Below are 20,444 nucleotides of genomic sequence, written 5' to 3'. Positions count from 1 at the left end.
TCAGGACGCCCACCACCATAACATATTTATTTGTTTTCGTTTCAAAATAGTGGGGGGGCTCCCCCTGCCACTGTATTACCATTTCCCAATTTTTGCCGGTTGGAAAACAGCAACAAAGTGTAGGAAACAGTTAAATATTGGAAGTGTTTGTTTCTTTGTGACAAAAAGTAACACTTTCAACACTTTGTTATCCAAGTGACAAAAGTTTGGACAGAAAAAGATAATGAAGGAAAGTTAGGGGAAGGGAAAAGCAGGTTTTTCCCTATACCTTTTTAATGTTTAAAAAAACCAAAACTTTCCCACACATTTTATTTCATTCCCTCTCGTGTTGTTGGAGCGGGGTGGGGGAGGAAATGGGGGCTGTGGGAAAAAAGTTTAAAAACAACCCACAAAGTTGTCCAGATTTAAAGAACAAAACTGACATTTTAAGTCTAAACAAAAGTTTGTTTTGAAACGTGATTTTAAACAAAATGAAAGTTTTCATTTTGTTTAAAAAATTCCCATCAAAAGGTCCCTCTGTCAAAAAGCCTATTCATCAGCACAAAGTTTACCCTAACTATGAACGGAAGTTAGGTAGGGACAGTACATTAGCCAGGTGTGACTACTCCAACAGGCTCTTACAAATCCAAAAAAAGGAAAATGCAGGACTTTAGCTATCCCTAAGACTCCTTGAGGTCATGAGAGTTGGATGAAAAAAAGCCAGACACGATGCCACTGCTTTGGCAACAAGAGTTACAGTGAGTGCACTTAAGTTCATCCTGATTCTAGAGCAGGGGTCGGCAACCTTTCAGAAGTGGTGTGCCGAGTCTTCATTTATTCACTCTAATGTAAGGTTTCGCGTGCCAGTAATACATTTTAATGTTTTTAGAAGGTCTCTTTCTATAAGTCTATAATATATAACTAACCTATTGTTGTATGTAAAGTAAATACGGTTTTTAAAATGTTTAAGAAGCTTCATTTAAAATTAAATTAAAATGTAGAGTTCCCCCGGACTGGTGGCCAGGACCCGGGCAGTGTGAGTGCCACTGAAAATCAGCTCGTGTGCCGCCTTTGGCACACGTGCCATAGGTTGCCTACCCCTGTTCTAGAGCTATAACTGGGTCTAACGGTTTTTCCCATTTTTACATGTAGAGAATTATCGCTGTAACCAGCAGTCTCAAAAGCCAAGATAAACTTAGTGTGCTCAGAGTAACTGGTTTGAAGTCTGAGGCATGGCATTCAGGGGTACACGCATATTTTTTTTTAAACAGAAGATCATCACAGTGTATATGCATCACCCACATTTATGAAACAAACTTCCTCCCTCTGATGACCCCTCCACTCTGCTGGCCTGCTGGTTCCTAACTCATTGGTGCCGCTTCGGTCCTACTCACAATGAAGGCTGATCATCCACACACTCTTTCATCCAGTACAGATGAGGCAAAGAGACTTCCACTGCTTAGTCCAGGAAATTAGCCTTCACAGTAAAAATTATAAAACCCTCTCCCCACTGCTACAATACAGACTCTGTTCCCAAATAGTCATGTATGGGGCACCACCACCATGTGGACCCGGGGCATAAGTACAAGGCATCTTGATTAAGACACAGTAAGACCTTTGTTTCTGGACCCCATTTTCCACATGGCCTGGCTCATTCCAATGACTCAGCTCACATTTTTTAAATGAGAGGATATATTTTCTTTCAAGGCAGACCCAGGGCTAAGCTGCTGTAGGGGTCTCGGAAGACTACAGGTGTTAAATAATTCAGAGATAAATGTGTTGCTCTGTGCTCTATTCTGACACCGTACATGGGAAGACTGAAACACCTGCTGCAAATATGCTCGGAAACAGATTCAATAATGTTTTTAATTTACACTTGGTGTTTCTGAGCCTTTGGGAAGTAGAGGCCACCATCCTGAGCAGGAAAGAGATATTAGTCTCACCCTGGAGCCCCTGAAGTTTCAACTAAGCAGGAATTATTTATACTATGGAGTACCTGTAGGCCACGTTCATGGTCAGAGCCCCATTGCACTAGACAATGCATCAACACACAGCATGAAACAGGCCCTGTCCCAAACAGGGGCGGCTCTATGTTTTTTGCAGCCGCAAGCACGGCAGGCAGGTGGCTTTCGGCCTGCGGGAGGTCCGCTGGTAACGCGGATTCGGCGGCATGCCTGCGGGAGGTTCACCGGTCCCGCGGCTAGCCGCCGCCGAATTGCCGCCAAAGCCGCGGGACTGGCGGACCTCCCGCAGGCATTCCGCCGAACTGCTGCCCTCACGGCGACCGGCAGGCCGCCCCCCCACGGCTTGCCGCCCCAGGCACGTGCTTGGTGCGCTGGTGCCTGGAGCCGCCCCTGGTCCCAAAGAACTTACAACAGACAAAAGGTGGGAGAAAGGCGGTATATCCCCATTTGACAAAGGGGGAACTAGAGAGTGAGAGATTAAGGGCCAGATTTTCAAAAGCAATCATGACCCAGCAGGTCCCACTGAGAGCTGCTAAGTCTTGCCCTCCTTTGCAAATCTGGCCATACAAATGATTTGCTGAGGGTCACACCAGGAGCCTGTGACACAGCCAGGATTTGAACCCAGATCTTGAGTCTCAATACCATGTCTTAACCATAAGACCCATCACAGGGCTTCCTTTAGTGCCTCAGCAATGCCACTCTTATCTATCCAATGAAGTCACTTATGAACAATGCAAGGAATCTTTCATCACCCTAGAGGCTGCATGGGCTGCCTCACAGTGTTCCCAGCCTACTGGCTTGAGAGATCAAAACAGGAATCACCTAAGTCATCCTGCCTCCCCCCCCGCCCCATCCCATGTCAGCATTGATTACTGACCACTGGTCTAACTGGCCAGCACTTTATTATAAAGCATGCAGGATGTTGACAGAGTTAGATTGCTGCATTATAATTAGGCTATGCAGGGTGTAGGTTCGGTGGTTTGGTTTCTGATCTCAGTAAATTAGCCTGTAAACAGATATTTTGGATGGAAAGACTTGTGCCTCCATGCTAGCAGAACAAACCCTAGGGAGGATTTACAATGCTAAGAAACATTTGAATGCTGCAGCTCGTGCAGGGGGGAAAGGAAGTGCTATAATAAATAGCTCAGTAGATGCCCTCTGCTTTTAAAAGAAATTCCCCTTATAGTGCATCTTTCTCTGTGATTAGTGAGCTGCACACTTTTGGGAAGCAATACATTTCCTGGGTAAAAGGGCATTAGAAACACATACAAAAAGCCCTCTGCTTTCTGCTCCAGCCCCAGTGAGATTGAAATCTCACCTTCATCCCCGTAATGGTAGAAACCTCAGATGCCTCCTCTCACAAATTTGTTTAGAAAGATTAAAAAGCTCGCTTTTCGGAGAATCCAAGCATCCCCCCCCTCCCCCCCAACTGTGGTTTGCAGAAGCAAGTGCTCCATTCCCAGTCTGCTACATACACAGCATATCCTTTATGGGGACCAGAAGAAAAGGCCTGGTTTTGAAAAGCATCAGCTCTCTGGTCCCTGTTTATATGTGTAAAGAGCATTTCGTGAGAAGCCAGCATGTGGTACTTGTGTCCCCATGTTCTTGTGAAGCTTTTATCAGAGTAAGGCTACAAAAGTGCCCCAAAGGAGCCTGCTCACACAGTAGTATAAGCACCTCTCAGCCTCCTAAACATCAAGGGCCCAGTTCATCCCTTAGTACAGACACTGAAGGGAGGCAGCTTGCGCCTCACCTCATTCAGGGGCTTCAGGAGCTCATATGGCCCCCAGTGCTGACTTAAATTGTGTTCCTGCTCTATTGGCCACCTGGGAGGGTTGCCAATTTTGTAATATTTAAAAACCGGACACTCCAGCAAGAGTCCCAGAACCTCCCCTGCCCCACCCCTTCCGCCTGAGGCCCCACTCCCTGTTCACTCCTCTTTCCCCCTCCCTCCATTGCTCACTGCTTTTGCCCTCTCCCCTCTCCCTGTGTGGGTCGGGTGCAGAGCCGGGGTTGGGAGCTGCATCCGCCCTATGCAGGTAGGTGGCAGCCCTGGCTGAATAAGAGCTGGCGTAGATGATGACTCTGCTCCTCCCCACCTCCCTTGCCCACAATAACTGGACTTTGGGTGTCTGGTCAGTAGATCTGACCGGACACCATCAGGTCCCCTTTTTGACCGGACTGTCTGGTCAAAAACCGGACATCTGGCCACCCTACCATCTGGATAGGCCCCCTTTGCCAGGGCTCCAATGGAGGTGGTGCTGGGGAATTCCCTGGAGGCTGAGGGTTATTCTTGTCCAGCAGCCCCTTTGTGCTGGCCTTGGTGAATCCATATCTGAATCACAGAGGAGCCATGGGGCAACCATGGACTCAGCCCCCAGATGTATAGTGGAGACTTCCAAGATCAGTAGAAAAAGGTCAAAATTCATAGGTGGTCATTTTTTCCTAGGAGTCTATAGGACATTATGGTTAACCCTCTGAAAGTGAACTATAGTTAGGTATTGCCTTACTCCCTGTAACAGGGTGCTGGCTTAAGAGGCACTGAACCAGCCCCCGTTAGCTCAGAACCTGCTAGCATAGCTCCCATAAAGGGGAACTGATTAGAGCTGGCAGGGTGTGGCTCATTAAAGGAGCCTAAGAGCAATCACCTGTGAGCCTGCTGAGCGGAAGGCCAATAAAGCTGACAGGAAGGAAGTGGAAAGGGGGGCAGAAACAGGAGGAGTAAGGAACTGCTGCTCCTAGCTAGCAACAGGCAGTAGCTGTCCCCCGGCTGGCTACCTAAGTGCAATTGACTTGTACATAGAGTTGTATATAGATGGTGGTGGGAATGAACACAGGGAAATAAACAGACACTGGGTTGCAAAATAAGAGGTCTCCGGCTAATTTGTACAGCGAGCAAGGAAGCGCTCGTCTACACTCCCATAGACATTTGGCTTTACCTGATTACTTTTGTTTTTATATTAAAACAATTCCATAGGAGCAGTTGGTGTTCACTTCATCAACCAGTCAATATGCTCAAAATTGGAATCCTGGATGAGCCTTTACCCCCAAGGCTTGTTTCTTCCTTGATTTTTTTCCCCTTGTTGCTTTTATGTCCTGGAGAGAAGGTGCTTATAAGAACCACTTCAGCGGGCACTGCAGTGGTAGCCATAGGATTCGTGGTGTATGTAGATGGAAGGGGATGCTGCAGAGAACTTTCTATTTTCTTGACAGGTTGTAGAGCACTCCACGAAAAGGTTGAGATCCGCTTGGCATGCCTGGGTATACAGGATCAGACAGAGAATCCCAAAGGAGCTCTTGTTCGGTGCAATCTCAGCAGGCAGGATACCTGAATGTAACATACATTGCCAAATGCCAGGTTTGTTACCTGTCCTGAAAATGTTCTGGACATGGATGGCAGTATCCCATTGTCTACTTATGAAGGATGAGATAGCATGAGTCAGAGTGTTGCAGGGGGAAGAGGGGAGCGACAATTAGAAAACCTGAAGCTGTTTCAAAATGTCAGTTGGCTGAATGAGTGGGGTTATGTCCCATTTTGCGGCCTGTTGGAAGCACAGTATTTTGTGTTAAATGTATTTTATAGGGCTTCATCAGTCTATTTCACAAAATGGCTACTGCATTAAATAATTTATAAGCACAAGACGAGATCAAGGAAATGTGCCTCAAGGTGTCTTGCAAGAGACCTCACTGGAGTTACTGTAAGAAATGTCCCTGCGATCTCTTGCAGTGTGTCTGGAAGTAACTCAGCACCCATCACCTCAGCACTCCACCTGTGGAGAAGCCACACTCCTATGGCAGCTGGAGTCAACAGAATCATTGCTGGCTGCATTTCAGGTTGAAGGCTAAAAGGTTTGATGGCTAAAAGCAGCAGCCCATGTGGGTGGAGCAGGTTCGTTTTCCGGCAGGGATATCCCTGCAAGACAGCCTGAGACATTCCTGGTGTTGCCTTTTCATTTAATTCAAAACAAATATTATCTCTGAACTAAAAAGCAGAGAGAGAATCCCAAACTATTGATCTGACTTTGCTTGCTTGCTCCAGTGTGATTTTTATCATGAAATAAAGTGTGTGTTGGTTACATTTTCCTACCATATCCTGGATGAGTTATAGATTCATAAATTCTAGGACTGGAAGGGACCTCGAGAGGTCATCGAGTCCAGTCCCCTGCCCGCATGGCAGGACCAAATACTGTCTAGACCATCCCTGATAGACATTTATCTAACCTACTCTTAAATATCTCCAGAGATGGAGATTCCACAACCTCCCTAGGCAATTTATTCCAGTGTTTAACCACCCTGACAGTTAGGAACTTTTTCCTAATGTCCAACCTAGACCTCCCTTGCTGCAGTTTAAGCCCATTGCTTCTTGTTCTATCCTTAGATGCTAAGGTGAACAAGTTTTCTCCCTCCTCCTTATGACACCCTTTTAGATACCTGAAAACTGCTATCATGTCCCCTCTCAGTCTTCTCTTTTCCAAACTAAACAAACCCAGTTCTTTCAGCCTTCCTTCATAGGTCATGTTCTCAAGACCTTTAATCATTCTTGTTGCTCTTCTCTGGACCCTTTCCAATTTCTCCACATCTTTCTTGAAATGCGGTGCCCAGAACTGGACACAATACTCCAGCTGAGGCCTAACCAGAGCAGAGCAGAGTGGAAGAATGACTTCTCATGTCTTGCTCACAACACACCTGTTAATACATCCCAGAATCATGTTTGCTATTTTTGCAACAGCATCACACTGTTGACTCATATTTAGCTTGTGGTCCACTATAACCCCTAGATCCCTTTCTGCCGTACTCCTTCCTAGACAGTCTCTTCCCATTCTGTATGTGTGAAACTGATTTTTTCTTCCTAAGTGGAGCACTTTGCATTTGTCTTTGTTAAACTTCATCCTGTTTAACTCAGACCATTTCTCCAATTTGTCCAGATCATTTTGAATTATGATCCTGTCCTCCAAAGCAGTTGCAATCCCTCCCAGTTTGGTATCATCCGCAAACTTAATAAGCGTACTTTCTATGCCAATATCTAAGTCGTTAATGAAGATATTGAACAGAACCGGTCCCAAAACAGACCCCTGCGGAAACCCACTCGTTATGCCTTTCCAGCAGGATTGGGAACCATTAATAACAACTCTCTGAGTACGGTTATCCAGCCAGTTATGCACCCACCTTATAGTAGCCCCATCTAAATTGTATTTGCCTAGTTTATCGATAAGAATATCATGCGAGACTGTATCAAATGCCTTACTAAAGTCTAGGTATACCACATCCGCAGCTTCTCCCTTATCCACAAGACTCGTTATCCTATCGAAGAAAGCTATCAGATTGGTTTGACATGATTTGTTCTTTACAAATCCATGCTGGCTGTTCCCTATCACTGTTAGTAGTGTTGCTCCTTCAAGTGACCAGATAAGAAGCCAGTGAGGAGGAAGAGGAGCACTAAGTCCAGAGTCTGAATCCCATACCTATCTGCATGAATTCATGCACGTACGGCACCATTGTGTTAGATGTATGCTTAGCCTATGAGAGTTGTTTGAGGATCTTCCTTCCCTGGACCTGGGACTATGTTTCAAGTCAAACAGGGTGGGAGGTTTAACAGCTCTAAGCAAAAGAATTCATAAAGGATAGAGGACGGAGTGTCGCCATGTTTTATGAGCAAATTCCTGGGAGTCTTTCCATTAACTTCAATGGGTTTTGGATTAGGCCCCGAACAGCATCCAAACCAACAAACTAAGGTTAGCTTTATTGGCTGACCATTTCTTCTCACGTTAGATTCAGGATGCATTTCCTGCCCCACACTCCTAGCCTGCAGTGGGGGCCTGAATAAAAAATGTGATGCAAGAACCACGGTGGGAGAAACATGGAAAGAGGGGAAAAAAGTAAAAATGGAGGAAGAAAGAGGAGCAGGAGGAGGAGAGAGGCGAGTGAATCAAATAGAAGACTAAAAGGATTAAATTATGGAATCTCCCAATTCCTTTCTTTGACATCCAAATACAAACAAAGATATCTCTTGAGTCTTTTGGGAATCAAAGCATGTAATTTCCTCCAAGATCAAATCTAGAAAATGCCAGGCTACAACCCTCTTGATTGGATGAGGGTGGACCTCACGGAGTGAGGTTAGCCACTCAAAGAATTCCCTGTGTCAAAGGGCCTGGGGGCCCGGGTGATGCACAAGGCCCTCACTGTATGTCCGCATTGTCTCCTACGTAAAAAGGGCTGGGACTGGGAAAAAGGAGACAGTTTCCAAGATACTAGCAAGCAGGCTGCGGAATGCCCAGATACCCCTCTAGCCCCTAGGACAATACAACGGGAGTAAGTAGTGCATTTTTCTTGGTTTGCTTTTTTAATGGATAAAAATGAGCAAGGCTTTCCCCTCTCTGGCCCAGCTCCCCACTTCTCCGAGATTAGAAATTTCCATCTACAAACGATATGGATTTCCAAGTTTGGTCAATTATTGATCACCCAAAGCCTTGTGGGAGAGGGAGGAAATGGTCACCCCAGGAGTTGAGTGCTTTGGGACAATCAGGTCTATTCTACACACCTGCTGCAATCTAGAGACCTTTATGTATTGCTCAGACATAGAAGGGATACGTTATTGTTTAATATTCACTGTGCAGTAACACCTAGAGGCCCCTACTGAGATCAGGGTGCATCTGTCCTAGGTGCTGTACAAACACATAAGAAGAGAAGGGCCATGCCTTGAAAAGCTGATAATTTAAATAGACAAGACCAAATGGGAGAAAGGGTGAATTATTATCCCCATTTTACAGATGGGGAATGGAGGCACAGAAAGATTAAGTGGCCTACCCAAGCTCAGACAGGGAGTCAGTGGGAGAGGTGGGAAGAGATCTCCCATGTCCCAGGCTGGCATTTTATCCACAAGACCATTCTTTCCTGCATATTGTAAAATAATCCCTTTGGCATTTTTATCTTCAGGGTTCATAGTGATCATCAGCAGTTCAGCAACACAAGATGGGTCCAGGCTGCTGCTACACAGAAACACTAGAGCCTTATAACCATAAACTAGCCATCATTGTCCCCTGAAAAAAAATGAGTCTGCCAATAGACCTCCATCCACACTGGATCATCCCTGCCCTTTGGAAGAGCAGAACAGTCTCTCTAATTAAGGGGTTTGTATAGTGCCCATCCCTGTAGTATCTAAGCACTTCCAACCCTGCCCCCGCACTGATACATTAAGATTCCTGCAACTCTGTCTGCCTCCTGCATCACTTATTGCTGATGAAACAGGGCTAACTAGAGACAATGGAATTCTTCAAGAGAAAATGGGTCAGTCATTAACTAATACTACACTTGATCTTGCTCTTTGCATTTTTCCAAGGTTGTAAGTATATGAAGGGTGCCTTGCTGTAGGTCTGATGCTCCCCAGTCTTCTCTCCCTGTCCTGCTCCCAAGGGCCAGCATCACAGTCATATTCCTTCAAGTCACAGAAAACTAGATGGGCCTCCTTCTGTGCTGCTGCTTACATCAGCTTAGGCGCTGCTGTGACACGAGGCAGCAAGTTTATTTTATGTACGATTTAAAATTGTACATTGCTAGCAAGTTTCCCTGTTGCTAAATCTAGATAGCAGAGCCTGGAGCTGTTTGGAGGGGTATCATTTTGTAAGGATTCATGCAATACTCTATTCCACTTTTGCTCTGAAGTGAAATGCATCTACAGCACCTTTGAGTGTTAGGAACAAGGGAACCAAAATAACTCAAAAGCAAAACTCAGCCAAAGCTGCTGTGTTTTAGGCAGAAATGATATAAGTGCCTGGGTTCATTTGCAGGTCACTAAAAGGCTCACAAACCTTGAGAAACCTGGCTGAATTCCTTAGGTTCCCCCAGGTCTAGGCAAGACACTCTGAGGTTAAATACTATATACACCTCTACCCTGATATAACGCTGTCCTCGGAAGCCCAAAAAATCTTAACGCGTTATAGGTGAAACCGCGTTATATCGAACTTGCTTTGATCCGCCGGAGTGTGCAGCCCCCCCCCCCCCGAGCGCTGCTTTACCACATTATATCCAAATTCGTGTTATATCGGGTCGCGTTATATCGGGGTAGAGGTGTATTTAAAAGGACTCTGGTAAAGTAATTAAGGCCCCAAATTTGACTTGCATTAGCATATTTGTAACCTGGTAGGGAATATTTGCCAGATTCCTAGTGTCTATTTTTGTAATACTACTTATCCTTTACATTTCTGTATCACCTTCCAACCAGGAGCACTGGACCCCACATTTCTTTACATATGCAATATAGAAATATAGACACGCGATGGTGATATAAATAAGAAGCTGCATTGCTTTTTGGGTCAGATGTGATAACAAGGTCCCTGCTCACTTGTATTTGCTAACTATCCTATGTCACTTTCCAGAAAAATAGGCGTTTTGCAATGTATCATGTACATTTGACAGCTTCACCCGCACTCTGCCCATTATTCCATTACCTCTGGGACCACTACTTTTCAAAGCCTCTATGCAATATTGAAATAGCTACTCTTTATTGATATCATATAATTTATCACATATATTATTCCTATTCCCCCCAAAAGTGGAATTTTGTCTCCAAATAAGGGTTGGCGGGGCTGGCAGGCTCCCTACCCGGCTCTGCATGTCCCTGCAGCTCCTAGGGGGAGGGAAGGCAAGGGAGGCTCTGCGCGCTGTCCCCGCCACAAGCTCCAGCTCCACAGCTCCCATTGGCTGGGAACCGCAGCCAATGGGAGCTGTGGGGGTGGCACCTGTGGGCGGGGGCAGCGTGCAGAGCCCCCTGGTCCCTCCACCTAGGAGCTGCAGGGACATGCTGGCCACTTCCCCAAACCCCAGCCCCTGCCCTGAGCCACCTCCCACACCCCAACTGCACCAGCAGTGGCCGGTGCAGCTGGGTCAGGGCTGCCTGATGTGCTCGGTCAGCCCCAGAGCCAGCCGCACCGGCTGCTGCAGAAATTACGGGTGTCACGGAAAATCACCAAATCCGTGACTTCCGTGACCTCTGTGACAGACACGTGACATTCACAGAATGTTTCCAAATAGTAAATGTATTTGCAAAAAGAAGGGAACTAGTTTGCAAAGTGGCCGGATTTACCAAACTCAATATTAGATTAACATTATTTGACCACTGGTAGTCCTGGACTAGTAACATATTTAAGGTTCAATATCCCATGGACCAGGACTAGAAATAGATTTTTGTAGCCCAGTAAACTGCAGCTGGTAATTTTCTCTTCCTAATGCGATCCAGCACTTTATTCCAAGCTCTGACAAGCCCTGCAAGCCTTATTTTGCAAAAAAGTGTTATTTTAGATAGTTTGGAAGAGGGTTCGGTTATGAATAAATCATAATTTCTCTTCTCTTCTGAGTCCAGGAGTTATGTTAAGACAGCCTGGCTTTAGAGATGGAGGGAAATGAAAAATAACAATTCAATTTTGTAACACTCACATTGTCCTTAATGGCTTTGTCCTGTGAAATATGGCACAAATTATTGATGGGGTGGAAGGATTTTAAGCAAGAAAGAATGTAATTTTGATAGTATTGGACTAGCTTGGAATGAGGACAAAAAACACCTATTGTTCTGAAAAGTGACATGGGATATTGGCAAATAGAAGTGAGCAGGGACCTTGTTACTACAGCTGGCACAAAAAGCAATGTTTTCATGGTATTTTATTAATGCGCTAATGAGGTATGCACGTGCATTTCCAAAATAAGCTGTTTAAACAAAGCATTAGGTGGGGAAGTGAGTACAACTTCACGAACAACGGGGGTTAACAATTCACTGGTCTCAAATCTTGTTTCAGCTTTGGAAAAAAACACTCCAGCAAGAGGGTGATTTTACTTAACACTGTGATCTGGGCAAGGAAGTTGCCAGAGGTGGGACACTTTCCTCCTGGATGAGGTCATCGTCCTGGATTTGGCTGATTTGTAGTAACATGGAGTTCTGCCACTCCATTTCCTCATATATTTTTTGTGTGTGTGTGTGTGTGTGTGTGTGTGTGAGTGAGAGAGAGAGAGAGAGAGAGAGAGAGAGAGAGAATTCCCATTCCCTGGCAGCAAATACAGGTTTGACATGGAGGTTGCAGGATCTCTAAAAATGCATCTCTTCCAGGGCAGCAGATGCTTCCAAACAGACTGCTTGCCCAGCTCTAAACCTGTGGGGTTTATGCATGGGACAGGGACCCTCAATGAGAAAAAAGAATGGCATTTTCTCTACTGTGGATGGAGATCCTTTGGCAGACTCATTTTTGCAGGTGGCTATGATGGCTAGTTTGTCAAAAAACAGAGCAACACAACTAGAGTCATCCCCCATCCCCGCACTAAGCAGAGTAAAGATACACTTCTTTGGGAGGTGCTGGAAGGGCGTCTTGGAGAAAAATAGAAGCTCTTGTGTAAATTTTTGCCACCATATTAAAGGGAGAGTTGGGTCATTTTCCTGCCTCTGATGGAATCCACCCTTCTTTTGCTACGGCTACCACATCCCTGCCAGAGTGGATTGAGTTATGTAGGACTCAAAAATATTTCAAGAGCAAATATTTATCCTTTGAAACATGCCAGGGTACGCCAAGTGTCAGGTATTAACAAAGGTTTGCAGATGAAGATAGCTGTGGATTCCCATAACAGGTCTTTACACCCTCCAGGCCATCACTACAAGAGAGATAAGTTCAGGGCTGTGCTGTAGGATGAATAGACTTAGCAGAGTTTTAAAGAAACACATGATACTATTTTCCAATTAAGTGCACTTAACATACTTAGACTGTAAGCAATTTGCAGCAGGGACTGATTTTGTTCGGTGTTTGCACAGTGCCTAACACAATGGGAGCCGGGTCCATGACTGGGGCTCCTAGGTGCTCTGCTATACAAATAAGTTGCCTATCCAGCCATATTGCCACCTTCTTGGGTTACAAGAAAGTGTATTTGTTTTTAAAAAGGGAAATCAGTGGACAGATTCCCCACTCTCCCACCCTTGCTGTCTGCAAACAATGAGGCCTCATTACATGGGGTTTGTCACAGGTTATGGGGGAAAGTTTTGTGGAGGTCCCATGTTAAAATATTGATAGCTCTTTGCTTGTTGTTACTTATTTCTAGTGACTCTTTTCTGGTCCAGTTAACTCTTCCAGCATGAGGGAGGAGGAAGGAAAGGACCATTTATCAACCAAAAATGCTGCCCGAGTCAGATATTTTGGCAGGCAAAGAGGAGTTGAAAAGGTTTTAAATTTGATACCTCTTCAAAAATGAAATGAACAAAACAGTGGTAACAATAGGTTATTGTTCACTCTGAAGATTCTGGGACTAGTTCCATGTGTGAGGCAACCAGAGTGGTCAGCCAAAATCCCCAGACAGTCATTTTTTCTCAAGGCAAACACTGCTGCCAAAGGGCTCAGGTGGGGCAGTCTGAGCTGGTTTTTCATGCAGATTGTTACTAGGAAGAAGAAATAGGTTACTCAGAATCAGAATCAGGCCTAATCAACATTGTCTTTCAGTGTTGTGGTCATTGGACCAGATTCTGATCTCAATTATACCAGTGTAAATCCTGAGTGACGCTACTGCCTTCATTCACCCACGTGAATAAGATCAGAATCTAGCCCTCTTACTGTAAATGCTTCCAGGAAAGGCACAAATCTTACTGTATTTTATAAAGACCCACGTACATTTGTGGAATATTGTGGAAACTTCTTTTCCTTGCAGTTTAGAATTCCAGATATTCCCTTCACAGGCCGGACACCTTCTAGCCTGGGTCCAACTCTTCCCCAGTTCAGTTTTAGGTGTTTTGAGCAGTCATCTTGGGGGTGGGGTGGGGAGGTATCCAGTGAAGAACCAACCCTGATTAACTCACTCCCCAGCCTTAAATAGGATCGGGAATCCTTTGTTTCTCAGTTTGATCCCCACCCCCTACTAGTGGAAAAATACCAGCAGTCCAAGATGGTGTCCAGTACCAGGTGACCCTGCAGTGTCAAAGCAGCACCCCAGGAAGCTTCTCAGGAAGGTGGGAGATTAGCATCTTCAAAGACCTATTGTTCTCCCTAATGGTTTATTGACTAACCAGCCAGACTGATTGCATTTTGTCTGGTGGGCGTTCCCAGGTGTAAACACTTTTGCAATCGATACATAATCAATATTCCTAACTTAGATACAGAAATGATACATGCATACAAATAGGATAATCACATTCAGTAAATCATAACCTTTTCAATGATATCTCACATGACCCATCTTGCATAAAACTTATCTTAGTTATGCCATATTCATATCATAACAATATTTCTATGAAGACTATGGGGCCTAGTGCCACACCTTCCTCTTTGATTACACTGTTTGGACTAAGCAGCAGACTGGCCCCTAGGCCCCGGGTGCTAGTACTGTGTATTAGACATGTTAAGGGGTCCAACAGAGAGTTACATGAATGCTGTGGTAATGGACTACCCCCTGGTGGTGTCTCCTTGATACTGCAGGGAAGTTTAGCACAAGCCAATGACTCAGCTATTGATCTTATTGTTACACTTGAGAAAAACCAGCAGGTGCATCGAGGTGCTAAATAAGTGCGAAAATACCAGCTACAACAGAAGGCAGCAGTGCCAAGTGGACCTGGTTGGGGGTGGGTAGGGGGGGGAGAAATCACTTCTTATAGAAATGGTAGCCAGCAAAGCCCTGTTTTTGCTAGATTTGCACAAACACTAGATGCGATTGCCATCCTACCAGAGACTTTCCTACTATGTTAAAAGGCCAGTTTTCTTGGGGGGAAATTCCACTCATTTTCACTCTCGTTTCAGGTTGGATGAAGGATCCTGTATTAGTTACTGGCCTCAGTTGCTACACCTCCACCTTGATGCAAAATCCAAGCCCATTACTCTGGGAAGGGGAGGATAGAGGACGGGAGAGGAGGGCAGTCCTTGCTTTGTAATGAATCCCCCCCTTTGAGACAGAAACAAGCCATGCTGTTAATGATGGGTCTGTAATGCACTCGTGTCTGCTGGGAAATAAGTGGAGACTAATGAAGGCCATTACACCCAAGATCTTGGTTTACATTTATAACAAGGGAACCAGAGGTAAAGCCAGCATTTGAGCCCTTCAGGAATGGTCCCGTGGTTAGGGTGCTACTCTAGGACTCAGCAGACCTGGGCTTTGCTACAGATTTCCTGTGTGACCTTGGGCAAGTCACAGCCTCTCTGTGCTACAGTCCCCTATCTGCATAATGTGGATAATAGACCTGCTCCATCTCAGAGGGCTGTTGTGGGTCTCCCATACACAGTAATGGGGGTCATAGAAGTACCTAAAATAGAAAAGGTTGTTGTAGGTATTTCCCGAGCATCACAAAGCAGCCAGAAAGCTGCCCCTGAAGGGCAGCTAGGGATTCCCATGACACAGGGGGAAAGTCAGTGTGATTGGCTTCTTGGCACCTGCTTCCCCAAACAACCCAGCACAGAGGATGTGGCAGAAGTGGGGCCAGAGCAGCCTCCTCACTACCTGCTCCTTTTGGTGCCAAAGGTGCACAATGAGAAGCAGGGCTGGACCACAGTGTCCTTACAAGTTAGCACAGTCCTTAGATAGTTTCAGCCTGCAGGTAGCTCCAGGATCTGAGCAACTGAAAGGCGACTTAGCCACAGATGCCTCCTCCTCCCCATCAGCCCAGCTGCACCATGCTCTGCTTCAACCAGCTCAATATTTTTATTCCCATTTTACAGCTAAGGAAAATGAGGCACAGTGAAGTTAAGTAATGTACCTTGGGTGAGTTAACACAGCAAGTCTGTGGCAGAGCCAAGAATGTAAGTCAATGTGCCTCAGCTCCCAGATGTTTTCTTTAGTCACTAGGCAAGGTTTCCTCTCTGCTTTCAAGGATGGTATAGATGGGGGGGAAGACCAATTAAAGGAAGGGAGATCTCCTCTCACAAGGGGGGCATTTTAAATGAAAATCATTATGTATTGTGTAACAGGAAAAAAGGGAATTGTAAACAGAATGTAGTTCTCTAACTTTTAACCAGAGGATGACTCAATAACAGCTAATCTATATTTTGTTGGTGAAAGAGAGAAGCTTTTGAGCTTACACAGAAGCTCTTCTTCAGGTCCCCAAATCTGTGTAAGCTCAAAAGCTTGTCTCCCTCATGAATAGAAGTTGGTCCAGTAGCCACCTTGTCTCTCTAATATCCTTGGACCAACATGGCTACAACAACACTGCAAACAATATGTATTTTGACAGGGCTTTAAGGGAAAATCTTGAAATGGTCACCTGTTGATGAAACATGACAACTGAAATCTGACAGGTTCTAGGGAGCAAAGACACATTTCACCCAAAGAGAGTGTTGCTGTTACAGAAACCTAGTTCTAGAGCATGGGTGGGCAAACTACGGCCTGTGGGCCGGGGAGCAGGGTCGGGGGCTTGCCCCGCTCTGGCGCTCCAGCTGGAGAGCGGGGTTGGGGGCTTGCCCCGCTCCGCGCGTGCTGTGGCTCCCGGAAGCAGTGGCATGTCCTCCCTCCAGCTCCTACGCAGAGGGTCAGCCAGGGGGCTCTACACTGCATGGTGCCCCTGCCCCAAGCACCAGCTCTGCAGCTCCCATTGGCCAGGAACCGCGGCCAATGGGAGCTGCAGGGATGGCGCCTGCGGACGGGGCAGTGCGCAGAGCCCTCTGGCTGTGCCTCCGCGTAGGAGCCATAGGGGGGACATGCCACTGCTTCTGGGAGCTACTTGAGGTAAACTCTGCCTGGAGCCTGCACCCCTGACCTCCTCCTGTGCCCCAACCCCCTGCCCCAGCCCTGATCCACCTCCCACCCTCTGAACCCCTCAGTCCCAGCCCGGAGCACCCTCCACCCCAAACCCCTCACCCCCAGCCGGAGCCCTCACCCCCTGCTGTGCCCCAACCCCCAATTTCATGAGCATTCATACAATTTCCATACCCAGAATTGGCCCTCAGGCCCAAAGGTTTGCCCACCCCTGTTTTAGAGGTAAGCTCTTTATCAGAAGTCATTTAGATGGAATGTAGGTAATGAGATATTTCTTTAACTGGAGTTGAAAGTAAAATGATCTTGAAGGAACTTTGTGTAAGCTTTATCTCTGGCATTTAAAAGGCAAAGAACAAGAAGGCAAAAGCAATTTAATCTTTGACCATCACTTCCAGGTTTCAGCTGGGAACTAAAGGGTGGAGGGTAGGGGGGAAGAGGATGAAATCCTGCAGGAAAGGCCATTTACAACTTTCCTGATGAGGGCTGAAGTGAGCAAGTACAACACAATCCCATATAACCAAAATCTGGGTAACCCAAATACTCTCATGTTCCCCAGGGTTATATTCTCCACTCCTGTAAGGGGGTCTCCAAAACCAGAGGGCAGTGAAGAGCTCCCTGGCAGCTGCCGAAGCCGACTGGCAGTGGCAGATGTTTGATGACTTCCTGAAGGCTAGTACCAGAAGCAGGCCACCCTCTGGATCTCCTGGCCAGCTTGCCCAAGGCAGACAGGCACTGAGAGAGGGATGGAGGTGATAAAAGCTCAGCTTCTCAGAGCCTTGGGACAAATGTGTGGTCACATAGTTTAATACACTACTGGACGGTGCTCAGATATTATGGTGATGAGTGTGGTCAAAAATCTTTATAGAACAGAACAGAACAGTGAAAATGGATGCTGGCAGGCTTTTCAGATCAGCCAACTTTCAAGGAAATGTCCTCCAGTCAAATAGGCCAGCTCTTCTGAATTTTGGAAGGATTCAGGTGTCTTCCAAGACTTCTGCAAAAAGTGTTCTGTCTTGGCAAATCTCACCAAAAAAAGCCCTTTCTAATAACATTTCCAGCAAATGATGTTTGCATAAGCATATTCTTTGGAGGCTTAGCTAACCCTCTGAACATTTTTGCTGTTTGCTATCACGATTAGCAAGGGAGGGGATGATCACTTGTAGTAGTCTGTCTGTTTTTACTATTTTAATTACCTTTTGGTGAATGTAGATGTTGTGAAAGGCACTGGATTGACAGCCCTAGAGACAGAGATCTCTTTATTCATAGAACATGTGTAGCAAACACAATGGTGGTGTGCATGCCCGCCAAACCACACCACAATGTGCCTTTATACCTTTACACAATGTGCCTTCAGGGACCAGGTCTAGGGGCAAAGGAGGAATTCAGTCTGCTGAGCACAGCCATCTCTTCTGAGACTGTCAACAAGTCTGCTAATTAGTGCCAATGGACATTTTTCTCTGAGTATAGTAGGAAGAGGGCCTGAAACATAAACCCATGTATCAGAGGCCTGGTATGAGGCCTCAGGCCTGGGCTAAAGTAGTCAAACCTTTGCTGATATAAAGCAAAGTTAAGTTGTGAGCAAGAGGCAGGCCCTGCTCACAGAGTCTGGCAAGAACAAGGATAATACTGCAGAAACACACATTCCTAAGTAGTGCTAGGCACAAGAATATATATATACAAACCAGCGCCGTATTATGGCCTAGGCCGACAAATTTTCAGGGGCGGAAGCTCCCCTCCGCGCCCCGCCCCCCTGCTCCAGCTCACCTCTGCCTCCTCTGCAAGCTTGCCGCGGCGTCCTGTTTCTCTCCCCTCCCAGCGCTTGTGCCGCGAAACAGCTGTTTCGCGGGGCAGGGAGGGAGGGGGGAGGAGGGGGAACGCCACGCGCTGGGGGAAGAGGCGGGGCCGGGGGCGGGGATTTGGGGAAGGGATCCAATAGGGGAAGGGAGGGGGCGGAGTTGGGGCGGGGACTTTGGGGAGGGGGTTGGAATGGGGGCGGGAAAAGGGTGGAGTCGGGGCGGGGCCAGGACGGCAATTATTTCCCGGCCTAGGGGCGGCAAAATTATTAATCCGCCACTGATACAAACACATTCCAGAAAGGTGGTACCAGAACACCTTGATACCAGCACATTCCCCAAAGATAACAGGGGCACACTGACCCATCTGAAAGATAAGGTCAAGATGACAGCACGATGGATAGAGATGTTTTGATCAAACCAACATGTACAAGGCAATGGGTGACACCCTAATACGTCAGAGGGTGGCATCCTGATTCGTCAGAGGCAATACGTAACTTGTTTGTGTTGGTGTATAAAGATGTATCTCAGAGGGAGTGTCTTTGGCCAGCCAAGGGGGCAGTGTAAAGTCCCACCACTGACTGAGCTGCGTCCATTGTCACAGGCATACATGTGCTAGTGTAACTGGAGACATTGATCCAGAGAGCTAGGACTGTGCTTTGTTGGCACTAAACCTGGCTGGATGCCTTCTTACCTTAACGGATCTTGTGGTCATTGGGCGGTTCGCTCGAGGTCTGCTGTGCCAGCTGTCTGCTCAAAGCTGGAACAGCACACAGAGAGAACACACACACATGCAGCCGAACATCTGACAACACTGAGAACTGAAGAGATCACCACATTTATGTTGTGCAGGCCACCAAACAACCAGACCTTGGTCACCACTGACATGGATGGGTGACTTAGACACAAATTTTTCTATATCCTATTGCTGATCTCCCGAGCCATGCAATCCCTTACACCCCAGTAATACTGCTGTCATTAAAGCAGTCAGTAGACGTGTGTGTGCTTACCAATCCGTGTGAGCATCATCAATCACCAAAAGGATCTTGGGTTTCTGAGCCACAGGAGCAGGGCTTGCCGAGTGCTCCATCAGTCCTGCAGCTGCTTGTGTGGTCTGCTTCATGGCACTGGAGATGGAACTGAAAATACTGGTTCCAGAAGAGGAAGAGGGTGATGGCTGAGATGGCTGTTGCTGTTGCTTCCTCTCAGTTGCTGGAGAACCTGGAGAGCTAGTGGAGTTATCAGGACGCTGCAGATCCATCATATAGCCATTGGGCAAGTTGGCCACAAAACTACTGTCCGAGAGGCGCCTTCGGAGGAAATTCATTGCTGAAGCTCAGGATGGAGAACTTCTCCACAATGCGAGCGAGACAAAATAACTGTATCCCACAGTCCAGAGTGGCTTTTGGAGTCACTATAGCTTAGTCCAGACAGAGATGCTGTCACCCTTGAAATTGTGTTTGAGGAAGAAATAGAAATAGACCTTTTTTCCTGTGGAAGAACAAGAGACACTTGTGTGAGATGCAGATAAATTGTTTCACATTAGAACTCCTCACTGAGCCTTTAAAGAACATCCTAAGGCCTAAAGCTTAGTCAACACTTGTGTAAATGGAGAAGGGTCATTACTTTATATGCAGGGTATTCTACACCAACTTGCTAGCAAGGCACATTGGCCAAGTGGGTAGAAGTAGGTAGGCTTCATGGCCTTTTCCTGCCCCCAAGTGTTACTGAATTGCACACAGCTCCTCCTCCAGTCACAATAGAAAGATTAAAATATCTAGAGCCCTGCAAATCTGCGGATATCTGCTTTACATCCGTGGATTGGATGCGGATACAAATTTTGTATCTGCGCAGGGCTCTAAAAATAGCTATGTGTCGATTGATTTGGTGTCCCAGTAGTTAGTGTTTCAGAGGAAGTTGGGGGGGAGGGAGGGAAAGAGTCCCATAATACATTTGGCTATTTCTACAACACTGTTCACCATGGAGAAGAAAAATTCTTTTCACTCCAGCT

At 46.3% G+C, this 20,444-nt stretch overlaps 1 protein-coding gene across 5 annotated transcripts in view; it reads right to left on the bottom strand.

Moving 5' to 3' along the window:
• Nucleotides 1–19,760, bottom strand: part of SYN3 (synapsin III) — a 242,317-nt gene extending 222,557 nt beyond the window's left edge. For all 5 annotated transcript variants that reach the window (XM_065409146.1, XM_065409137.1, XM_065409172.1 and 2 more), the window contains exon 1: nt 19,444–19,760. In XM_065409146.1, coding sequence (XP_065265218.1) covers nt 19,444–19,760 — 317 coding nt within the window. The remainder of the gene's footprint in view (nt 1–19,443) is intronic.
• Nucleotides 19,761–20,444: the final 684 nt, after the last annotated feature.

The sequence above is a fragment of the Emys orbicularis genome, chromosome 1, assembly GCF_028017835.1.
Source record: "Emys orbicularis isolate rEmyOrb1 chromosome 1, rEmyOrb1.hap1, whole genome shotgun sequence".
Lineage (NCBI taxonomy): Eukaryota > Metazoa > Chordata > Testudines > Emydidae > Emys > Emys orbicularis.
This window is presented reverse-complemented; position numbering and strand designations above follow the sequence as displayed.